Raw genomic sequence first — 11,986 nt, forward strand, 5'->3', positions numbered from 1 at the left:
TTGCAGATATGACAAGCGGGAGGATTTGAACCCTGCAAGTCCTGAAATGAAAATGTTCTCACACCTACTGATGGAGGCCAACGCCACAAAGATTGAAATGCTCCAAAACACCCACAGACCTCTGGTATTTATCGAAGGCTACAGCAGAATCGTTCTCGACATGTTTAGTTTCCCTCCTTTCGGGGTGAGACTGGGGAGGAAAAGCGTGCTCATGCAGAGGATCACGTTCAACGAGGCCGAGTTGTCGAATTAAATGGGCTGTTTGCAACTTGCAAACCAAAAAATATAACAAGATCATCGCCGGCTAGTTTGTGTTACTATTAGTGGTTTAACAGAACATATAAACCAGTGTATACATTTAAAATGTCTATATTTTTCACTATCACTCCATTTTATCCAATAAAAAAAAAAGGGTTTTCGCAGGTCATTAAATTAATTTTGTAAAAATGAAGGCCTTAAAGGGCATTAAATACAATATCACACAATTGCAATTGGCAACAAAACAAACCACCCGACCCAGTTTTTCAAATTTGGGAACAAAACTAGAATAATAATATACTGATATTTCATGATGTGCAATTTTTCCTAACAACTTTTAAGAGTCCATTTATTTTTATGTTTGATTACCTATTTAGGATAATTGATTTATTCACTTCCAATAACAAATGCTAGAAAATAATACACCCATGAAAAATATGTTTATTGCGTTTGAAAGGGTCACTTGTAAGTGCACCAAAAAATAGATTCACATCCAAATCAAGATTCTTATTCATCCCTAATCTAAATTGATTTTTATTTTTTTTTAATCAATTTAAAATTAAAAAAATATAGTTATGTTGTTATAATATATACAGGTGGAATATTGTTGAATATTGTGCAAAGGTTAGTTTATACCGTAAAATTCTAGTGACTTTTAATGTAAAATCTACAAAAAAATTTAACAGTGTACTTAAAAAATATATATATAATCAAATGCATCCATCCATCTTCAACCGCTTATCCGGAATCGGGTCGCGGGGACAAAAGCTCCAGCAGAGACCCCCAGACTTCCCTCTCCAGAGCTACATATGCAATATAATCAAATGCATTGGCAAATTCATATACAAGTGGCCCTCTGAGGGCAGCCATAACTGTGATGTGGCCCTCAATAAAAAGATTGACATCATATTAATTTCACCTTGTAAATCTAATGTATATTTGTGGCGTAGCACAACTTAAGATCCATTTTTCCTCACAATAATTAGGATTTTAACAAACTTGTGGCATTTTTTTTAACAAAACTCTCGTTAAATACTTTGCACGCCCGTCAGATTAGATAGCTCAGCGGTTATCACGCTTGTTGGTGGTGGGTTTGAGCCCTAATTTGGGAATCTTTTTGTTTTTTTTAACCGATTTAACAGCCACTTATGAAAATTAAAACTAGGGATGTCCGATAATGGCTTTTTGCCGATATCCGATATGCCGATATTGTCCAACTCTTTAATTACTGATACCGCTATCAACCGATATATACAGTCGTGGAATTAACACATTATTATGCCTAATTTTGACAACCAGGTATGGTGAAGATAAGGTACTTTTAAAAAAAATGAATCAAATAAGATAAATAAATTAAAAACATTTTCTTGAATAAAAAAGAAAGTAAAACAATATAAAAACAATTACATAGAAACTAGTAATTAATGAAAATGTGTAAAATTAACTGTTAAAGGTTAGTATTATTAGTGGACCAGCAGCACGCACAATCATGTGTGCTTACGGACTGTATCCCTTGCAGACTGTATTGATATATATTGATATATAATGTAGGAACCAGAATATTAATAACAGAAAGAAACAACCCTTTTGTGTGAATGAGTGTAAATGGGGGAGGGAGGTTTTTTGGGTTGGTGCACTAATTGTAAGTGTATCTTGTGTTTTTTATGTTAATTTAATAAAAAAACAACAAAAAAACACACGATACTGATAATAAAAAAAACGATACCGATAATTTCCGATATTACATTTTAACGCATTTCTAATTAAAACCCCTTATTTAAGTTCCTTACTTAATTTTCCTTGGATTGAAATGTAAATATTGACAGTTATGTCCCCTCTCAATCTCTTCATTAAACACGACAAACGTCAGTTTGGACGAGCCTTTGATTTTTTTTTCCTATTTTGTTTAGGAAACATCGGGCCATTAGCGTAGTAATGCTTTCAATGGCACTAATGTTGTGGTTAATTTAGTACCAATTACCGGATTCCTCAAACATCGTTATTACCTTTTTGATGATGCCATTTTCAAATGAATGAATTAATAAAAAAGGCCACTTTTCTCATGTAGGGCAAAAGTGCACATGTACTCTTGCACCGCGGCAGGTCTGTCATGAGCACAGTTTCAGCGTAAAAGGGCAGGATATGCTTACGGCACGTTAGCGCCCTCTAGGCATCCGCGTAAAGATTGCAAACAACTCCTATAAGGTACTTTTGTAAAGGCCAGTTTACAGTCAATCTGATGAAGAAAAAGTATGTTCTTAAAATAATCAAATTAGGCATTAGAATACATTACTTAAGTATCTTCTTTTTAGCATTGATGGACATGCATATTCAAATTTTACACAAAATTAAGATGGAATTATTATTTTCCGCACCAGATGTCAAACTCAAGGCCCGAGGACCAGAACTGGCCCGCCCCATCATTTTATATGGCCTGAAAATATATGCTTCAATAAAGTACTTTATATTTTCTTACTAAATTTGTGTTCTTTCCATTTTCACAGGGAAAAATATGTATTGCATGACATTCCATACCTTTTCAACTTTAATATATTATGTTGCAACATATATATTATCATACTGCCCAAACAAATTTTTGTAAACATTTTAAAATACCCAAAATAATAATTGTACATTGTAAAACTGACGTGTTTTTTTCTGTAGATTTTTCAGCAAAAAAACCTGAACTCAGTCATCAGAACTTTACTGTAATATTTTTTACGGAATAAAAACGTTCAGCTTAATCTCCATGTAAAGTCACAGTGGTTTGTACAACATGTTACTGCAAATTGAAAAAACAAATACTTTTACGGTAAAATTCTTGTCGACTGAGCTGCCATTTTATCGTAAAATCTACGGTTGTTGTTTTTCATGGTGTATTACTGTAAATGAAGAAAACGGTACCGCGTTTAGCGCTTCAGTGGCCATAATTTTTAGAAAGTGGTATTGATTTTTTTTTTTTTAAATAAACTACATTTTACAGTAAAATTCTGGAGACTATAAGCTGCCAGTTTTTTCCATAGAAAAACAGTGGTACTTTTTTTCCACCCCGTTAGAAAACTGTATATTTTAAAGGTACCTTTCTGGTGACTCAGTTGCCAGACTTATTGTAAGATCTAGTTTGTTTTTACATGAGTGTACATTAAAAAAAGAAAATAAATCAAATGCATGGGCAAATTCATATTATTTGCCGTTACGGGCAGCCATAACTGTGACGTGGCCCTCAAAAACAAGTTTGATACCCCCGATTTACAGATTAAAATTCAAACTTCCTTTAAAACATTAAAATACCTGGCTACAAAAAATACATCTCTGCAATCTAGTGTAAGGAAAAAAAAACTTTATTTACAAACTGGTTCCAGTTTCAATGCTAAAACATTTTTCTAATTTGGTTTGTTATAAAAACAAATACATTTCTTTACTCAAACCCATAAATTAATCCCCTGATCATAAACCTAAATTGTGCTTAAGAGACAAATGGTATATTCCAAATGTCTTATTCAGAAAATACAGCAATATCTTACAGTCAAATTAAAAACAATTCAGTAGGTTTAAAAAAAGAAAGAAAAAAAGTCTAGCTCTACATGACAGTACCATGAGCCACAATTTCACAATGAAAATTAAATAACATTAACTTAAAACATCTTTCAGTCACAGCATTCATTTTTGGGCCGCGTTTTCACGGAGAAAACTCTGCATCAGTAATATTATATTCAAAAGCAACCTGAAGGGGGTTGCGCAGATTTCATCAAGAAATATTTACAGCATTTTTGACCTGAAGTAGATTTGGATAAGGCACAAAGAGAGGAGTCGAGAGACAACACACAAGAAGAATCGGGCAAACACACAACCCCTACAGCTACAAAACCCCTCCCTGATACACTTTTCACTGAGACTTCATGAACTTCAAAGTGTTCAAACAGTAGTACACGCAATAAAATTACCCCCCCTCCCCCTCTCAAAAAAAAAGAAAAACAAAACTTAACAAAAAACCCCAGCTGCAGCATAGCAAGAAATCAGTGTATAGCATGATGCTGTACATCACATAATAGAAAACCCTATTTCACAGCTATGTCACTTGGTCCTTTTTTGTTATTATTAAAGGGCTTTCAAGTTAATGCTTCATCAGTATTGAAAGTAGATCAAAGGGAGGTTGACTTTTAGGAAGAGCAGACCCTCCATGTTTTCCAGTGAAGGCCTAGGGTGGTTTCGGGCACAGTTGCCGCTGGCAGTGCTGAACAGCGACTCCGCTGGAACGATGCTGGGCGGGCAGCCCACGTAGCGGGCGGCTACCTTTGCAAGCTCGGGCCATAGGAACTTCTTAAGATTCCAATAGTCGAGCGGGTCACAGCCTTGATCCAGTATGTCCTCCTCAAAGTACTCCAGCACTGCCAATTCGGAGGACTTTGGCTTCTCCTCTTGTTTAACCTTTTGCCTTAAGTCGGCCATCAGGGACCAGATGTTGTCCTTTCTGGAAATGGCCGTGCCGTCGGGTGCGAGGGCTTTGTTGCAGCTGTTGGGCAGTGAAGACTTTTCTGCTGAGGTAGAAGAAAACAAGTCCAGCTCCTGGATCAGGTCTTGCTTGCATTGCTCTGCATCTTCCTCTGTGAACAATGAAGTCTTATAACGGGGATCCAGCATGGTCGCCCAGGTGAAGCGTGTGTCGTGCAAGGTGGCCGACATTCTGCTCACCATTGCTTCTTTGAGGGACTTGAGCATGGTGTCTATGCCCACGGTCTCGTCAAACAGCAGGTCTATCTTTCGATTTAGGATATGAATGAGTGGTATCACTTGTCCCAGAGTGGCAGTGCGGCTGCTGATTTCCTGGTAGGCCACATCAAAAGGTTTCAGTGTATGGCAGACGGACTGGATCACCTCCCACTGGTCGCAGCTGATGATCTCCCTGAAATTGCACTCGATTGACATCTCGTCAATGGCGTTTTTTTGCTCCACCAGCCGCTCCAGCATTAAAAGGGAAGTCCTCCATTTAGAAGGGATGTCCTGAACAAGTTGGTTCTCCGGTAGCTGGTGGTCTCTCTGGAGTTCGGCCAGCTTCTCCTTCACCTTGGCCGAGCGGTGCACGCGCTCGCAGATCTTTCGTGCGATACTCAGAAGGTTCTGAACCATTCTCTGGCTCTTTATGGCTTCGCTAACAATGAGGTCAATAGTGTGTCCGAAACACTGCACTGTGACATGGCCGTGGTCCTCCAGATTGTTTCTGATGCTGGCGTTGTCGGTCACAGTGAAACCCTTCTTCAGCCCTGATGACATGATCCATGAATCCCAGAGATACTCCAGCTGCTTTGGGATGTCGTGCATATCCTGGTCACAGTCTATGTTGGACACACTTAGGAGAGCTGAACAGTGGAAGTCCTGGCCCTGGGGTCTGACGCTGGACTCGTAAGTTGCCCAGTGAGCAGTGAGGGTCAAGTACTCCTTTGTCTGACTACTGACCCAAATACTCGTCGTGAAGTGGATGACTCCACCCTCAGCCTCTTTCAGGTGTGTCAGCACAACGTCCTTCACCTTTGCGTACATATCTGGTATTGCAGTGCTGGTGAAGTAAGAAGAGGTTGGTAGACAATACTGAGGCTGGAGGTACTCTAGTAATCGGTTTAGTCCAGCATTTTCCACCATGGATGATGGCTGAAGATCCAGTGCAATCATTTCAGCGATAAGTTTGGTTATTTTTTTGGCAACTGGGTGGTGTTCGTCAAACCTCTCGTGGCTCTGCTTCGCGTCGTAAACGGACATATCTACGAGTTCCTGTTTGACGCAAATTTCAGCAGATGGCACGTCACCTGAGATAGTATTGTTGCTTTCGAGGAATTGTCTGTGAAACCTCTGCATGTGCCTGAAGAGGCAGCTGGTGCCGAGGTTTGTAGTCTTTTTGCCTCGACTTATAGTGCGGCTACAGTGCAAACAAATCACCTTGGTGGGGTCAGTTGGTGAAATTGAGAAATGGTTCCACAGTTTGGACGTCTTCTTACTGAAACCGGTTTGTGGCTTTTTCTCACTGGCAGGGCTTTCAGTTTCTTTGGTTGAAACTGTGTCTGGGGTCATGTTAACGTAGGGCTGGGGGGAGGGCTCCTTGTCTGTGTTTTTTTGGTTTTGTAGGACGTCTGGGTGGCGCCTCATGAGGTGCCTCATTAGACAGCTTGTGCCAAAGTCCCCCCGTTTCCCACGACTGATGACGCATGGACAGTAACGGCACAGTGCTTTTAACTGGTCAACGGGCGATACAAGGAAATGCTGCCAGACCTCCGATTTTACCCGTTTCATTATTTTTTTGTTCTGCTGAAAAATAGCATGATTCTGGTTGAGGTCGGGAGCGTCAGAGAGATCACATGGCGAAGAGGTTACGGGTGTGTCCTCTTCAGGACCACTAAAAAGCAGATTGAGAGAGGGCTCCTGTTCGGACAGTAGCATAGCCTCATCAGATTCCTCTTTTATATCCATGCTTTCCACCGCAGCTTGGGATACTTCATCTGATACAGTTTCTGGTGAAGACGGAAGTGGTGATTCTTTTTTTATATCTAGCGGGTCATGTATTGGTGTGCGGGACAAGAGTGACGGCGGGTTTGAGTAGGGTGGAGGAATGTGATTGCCTAGTCCATTTTCCTCAATGACGACCTCTTTGTGGGCTCTCCACATGTGACGAATAAGACAACTTGTGCCAAGATCCTTCCCATTTTTCCCCCTGCTGAATTCATTCATGCAGTGGATGCATACCGCTTTAGAACTGTCCAAGGGGGAAAGGTAAAAGTGTTTCCATACAGCCGATCTACGACGGGAACGTGCGCTTTTTGGGTTACAGGGAAGGCGTTCGGTGCTTCCGTCAGACATGTCTTCAAGGTTGTTTTCACAGGAATGCGAGGGTGCAAGCGTGCTGCAAACAGGCTCAAGTTTTGGTTCGACTTTGGGTAACGCCTCTTTGGATGATAAGTCGGAATTTTCAGCAGAAGACGTGGACGGTGAAGTGTTCTTTGACCCAGGATACATTAAACTGTTTATGTCCCCGTTTTTTGGCGAGTTTGGCGAGGGAGGAATCAAAGAGGAGGCTAAAGAACTCAGATTATGCGCTGATGCGTCAGCGCCATCTTGGTAGAGCATGGTAGGGTGGGCCCTTCGCACGTGCCTCATCAAGCAGCTTGTACTGAGGTCTTTCTCGTTCTTTCCCCGACTGAACTCTTTCATGCAGTACAAACAGATTGCTTTGGTGTTATCTCTTGGTGATATGCAGAAATGATTCCATGCGGGGGACTTTTTCCTAGAGTTAGTTTGACTTCTCATCGACGCCAGAAGACTTTGGGTGACAGCGTCCATGGCAACATCGTAAAGAGTGCTTGTGTAGCCATTTAGTAGGTTACTATAGTCATCCCCATCTCTTGTCAAAAAAGGGCCAAATTCCAATTTTTCAAAATCCTGTGTTTCATCCTCTAAATCGTTTGTCTCCCGACTTTCTTCTTTAATGTGCTCATTAGGCTCGTTACCAATTTCATAGTTTTCATTCTCTGTATTTTCATCTGTGCTGATGCCGAGCCATTTGCTTGAAAGAGACGGAGACACCGGGTCTTTTTCTGTGTCACCCTGAGAACATAGATGGACGGAGGGAGGGAGGTCTTTATCCAGTGTTGAGGAGATAGACGACTTGGTAGCCATAGTCTCTCGGGGGTTCATGCTGTAGGATTTAAACACATATCCATCCTGACCCTCAATCTTTAGGCAAATCCCCTTCGCCTCTCGTTTCTTGTCTATGGAGCCGAGCACGTCCTCCCCCGTGTGCGAGACATCGTCCTCCCCGTCCATGGCGGCCCAAAAAGGTTTGTGTCTTGTTCGTCAGGTCTGATCACTTCTGCTCATGTGGGGGTAGTTGTGTTTGTGTGGCTGTCCGTGTCATTGGATGACAGCTTGTCTCCATTTATGACCCAAATAGTTGCACCGCTCCGTACACAACCTAGAAAGAGGGAAACAAGATCAGAGTCCATTCTGCAATAATCATGGGGGATGCATACTCTGTTTACACGTCTAGTTGCATAATGGCAACTAAAATGAGCAGGTCTCATTTTCCTACCACAAGGTGCTTGGCGACTTTAGGAGAAACATTGTTTTTCCACACCTGCTTTGCTAACTTCATTTGGTAAAGGCCAGATTTATTAAATTTTAGTTACTACAATGGGTGAGTAAATTCTAGGCATAGGAAATTTCCACGAAAAATTGCGTTTTGAAACATTTTCTTTGCGTCAAACTATCACTTTTCGTTTTTTTTTAATGAAATATCAATAACAATATAATATCTAAGCAAAATTTGCTCGCCCCAGATACTCTGTTATTCTTGCGGCACTGAGTTGCAAAACGGGAAGACGACCAGGAGCACCAAAACAAGCTCGCTCGTTAGCTAACCATAGCTTACTTTTGCCGCCTCCGTTCGCTCTCCAAGCCACAACTTTTGACAGCTGTTAATCAAATTTGGATAATTACAATCCGAACACTGTTGGTTCCAAACCAGTTGTAGTAATTAATCTAGAGTATTTTAGTAGCAGGTGTAAACTAACCTAAGTCTTTTGACATTACTACAGACAATAATGTCTAACTTTACGCCATGTGCGTCTTCGAACCTCCATTTGGACATCACCGTGTGGAGTGTGCATACGTATGTCCCTGTGCGTGTGTTGTCTCCGGACACACTAGTTTCTTCCCACGTTCCAAAAATATGCATGTTAGCTTCATTGGAGACTATAAATTGTCCTTAGATATGAATATTAGTGTGAATGATTGTCTATCTCTGCCCTGCGATTGGCCATGCTAATTTGAATTAGCTTGTCTATGAGCTAGTCCATTGTACATTAGCATTAAGCTAGCGGCATTACAGATTAACCTTCAAAATTGTATTGATTTTTTTTTGTTTATTCCAAAATTATATTGTTACTTTAACGTGATTCCTACATGTATGTGCACTTAATGTGTATATGTATTGTACTTTCTTTCGTGTGGTTAGTTTTACAGTGACTTCCTTGTGAAGAATATCAACTTAACACCTAGTTATATTTTCCAAATCTAACTCAAAGGACTGTTTACAGATTTGGCAAACTAAATTGCTACATTAAAGTATAGCTTGAGTTGCCTTTTACAATAAGCAGGAGCAATTAAAACGGCATTGAACAAGGAGCACAGTCTAATAAGTCACATTTTTTGGGTTAAGGTTGATTGTGATTCTGATCATATAAAAAAAAACCTTGTTAATATTAATATTATTAAATACTATTTGTTTTTAAATATACATAAAACATTTGTTTAGCCTTTTTTTTTAAAAATATATATGCATCATTGCAAATCAAAAATATCACGTCATAAAGACATGCACCTGGGGATAGGTTGATTGGCAACACTAAATTGGCCCTAATATGTGAGTGTGAATGTTGTCTGTCTATCTGTGTTGGCCCTGTGAGGAGGTGGTGACTTGTCCAGGGTGTACCCCGCCTTCCGCCCGAATGCAGCTGAGATAGGCCCCAGCGACCCCAAAAGGGACAAGCGGTAGAAAATGGGTGGATGGATGTCATATTGACCACGCCCCTAGCCATGCCCTCACTACCACGTATATAGTGGCAAACAACGGAAAACCCTGTTACATGTATGTATATATTTAGTTAATCTTTATTTATCCAGGGTAAAGCAATAAAGAACATATTTTCCTTTGCAATGCCAATCGAGCCAAGAGGCAGCATACATGACATAAGTTGATTGTAATTTTGTTTTTTAGCCAACAAAACTTATCGCTATAGATTGCTTTCAACTGTTCACAAAAGTTCTTACGCTGCAGGGGTAAAAGCGTTGGAATATGAATGAACGTTTAAGATGAACAAACACTTTTCAAGCGTTAAATAAACATGGACGGACACTTTTCAAGCGTTGAATAAACATGTAGAGTGTCTGCAACTCGTGGATGATGGAGCAGACAACATAATATAAGGAAACATTTAGTGGTGTTTCTTTCTATAATTCGTAAGAGTTGTAATTCATTAAAACCGTACAGCAATTTGACAATAAGCTCAGAGTATGTGCTCTTCTATTCAGTGTCTACTTTTAAGAAAAAACAAGAAAAACATCAATACAGTATTTGTTTTACAATTTTGGTTAAAACAGTGTGCTTTTTTTAGATTAAGGTTACAATGAACATTGAAAACACTGATAACTAATTAAATCACTAGTTGATTCAACGTTATGAAAAAACAAAAGCCTCAAAACATTGAAACTTTTGCCGCAAATTCAGACGTTGTAGGCCACAACAATCACGAAAGCCTGCACAATCCTGGAGGCACTGAAATGAGAGTCTGGGCTGAGCAGAAAACAATATCAGTTTTTCAGGGACTCGAGGAGGCCAGTGTCATTATACATTTTTTGAGCGGGCTGATAACTAGACTGAAAAGACTTTGTTTTTTTACACTAATAACCACCTCAAAAATATTATCAGGGTTCGTACACCTTTTCCATGGCCAAATTTAGCACTTTTTAAGGACTTTCAAGATCAATTTTCCAGTTTTTCCAGTACCCTTCAAAAGGCGAAAACCAGTGTGAATCAATCCATATAGCCTTGTTGTTTGAGGTCACCAAATGCTGTCTGTAGGAAAAATACGGAAAATCTGCTAAAACCTAAGCCTAACATTGAACCGGCAGTTATCTTTAACTGAATGGGGCATAGAAAATGAAGCAGTGTTTCTGTAGACTATTCAATGTCATTGGTGTTTGCAAACGTGTCTCCGTTTGTTATGTTTTTCAAATTTCTTGTTCTTTTTTTTTTTTACTTACAGCACTCAATAACATCGAACAGCACGGATTGATTCACACCGTATTTGTGCTTGTAAACTGCATAATGTGATATAAATGCACGCACCCTCAAAATGTAAATTTTACTCATTTATAAACAAAACTGTTCCACATTAACATAAGGATAATAAATTAAAGGAAAATATTTAGTTTGTTTCACAACACCTCAGTCACCTTTCATTAAGCATATCTAGCCTTATAACTATGGTAACAAATGAACAAAAATACAAAAGTTAACTTTTTTTTGCTTTCACTGAGGTAGCCAGACAAGTAGACAACGAAAATAATAGATCAAGAAATGCATACAACCATGTTGTGTAAAAACTACAAAATAATTCATATAAACTCAGCATTAAGTTGTGAAAAAGGTCACAAATTATACATTACATGACCTTCACAGTACAAACAAGTCCAATAATGTAACCAGTTTAATGCAATTAACCCAAACGACAAAATGTTATTTGTTTGCTTTAACTGAGGTAGTCAGACAAGTTAAGTAGACAACCAAAATAATGGAGCAAAAATTGCATTGATTCATGTTGGATATCCTTTTTGCATACTTTGCAGGAGGCTACACGTTGATTTGGTCCACGTTTTATCCAAAGTTTGTATTTGTCCTTTTCCATCCAATGTTCATTAAAACGACAACCTCCCGGCATGATGGACCGATGCACCACTGTCCTCTTGGGAGCGACAGAGCCGTATAAAGTTAAAAGTTAAAGGCTCTGGCATGACAACAACCTAATGTAAGGGCTCGTGCAAATCCAACAGATCAAGCGTGTAGCTTTAATTTTTAAGGAAACGTAATTTATTTTTTTCCATTTTACAATTACCGTATTTTTCAGAGTATAAGTCGCACCAGCCTAAAATGCATAATAAAGAAGGAAAAAACATATATAAGTCA

General features: G+C 39.3%; 2 protein-coding genes across 7 annotated transcripts in view; one reads left to right on the forward strand and one right to left on the reverse strand.

Annotated features, from left to right (window-relative positions):
- alg12 (ALG12 alpha-1,6-mannosyltransferase) overlaps window positions 1-2,738 on the forward strand; it is a 141,599-nt gene extending 138,861 nt beyond the window's left edge. For 5 of the 6 annotated variants that reach the window (XM_062064571.1, XM_062064570.1, XM_062064572.1 and 2 more), the window contains one exon: window positions 7-2,738. In XM_062064571.1, the coding sequence (XP_061920555.1) occupies window positions 7-253 (247 nt within the window). In that variant the 3' untranslated portion in view covers window positions 254-2,738. The remainder of the gene's footprint in view (window positions 1-6) is intronic. The other variant, XM_062064569.1, reaches the window with a different exon arrangement.
- An 821-nt stretch (window positions 2,739-3,559) lies between these two features.
- zbed4 (zinc finger, BED-type containing 4) overlaps window positions 3,560-11,986 on the reverse strand; it is a 10,726-nt gene continuing 2,299 nt past the window's right edge. Inside the window, exon 2 of the mRNA XM_062064566.1 lies at window positions 3,560-8,215. Coding sequence (XP_061920550.1) covers window positions 4,384-8,067 — 3,684 coding nt within the window. The 5' untranslated portion in view covers window positions 8,068-8,215 and the 3' untranslated portion in view covers window positions 3,560-4,383. The remainder of the gene's footprint in view (window positions 8,216-11,986) is intronic.

This window comes from Entelurus aequoreus, linkage group LG12, assembly GCF_033978785.1.
Source record: "Entelurus aequoreus isolate RoL-2023_Sb linkage group LG12, RoL_Eaeq_v1.1, whole genome shotgun sequence".
NCBI classification, from domain to species: Eukaryota; Metazoa; Chordata; class Actinopteri; order Syngnathiformes; family Syngnathidae; genus Entelurus; species Entelurus aequoreus.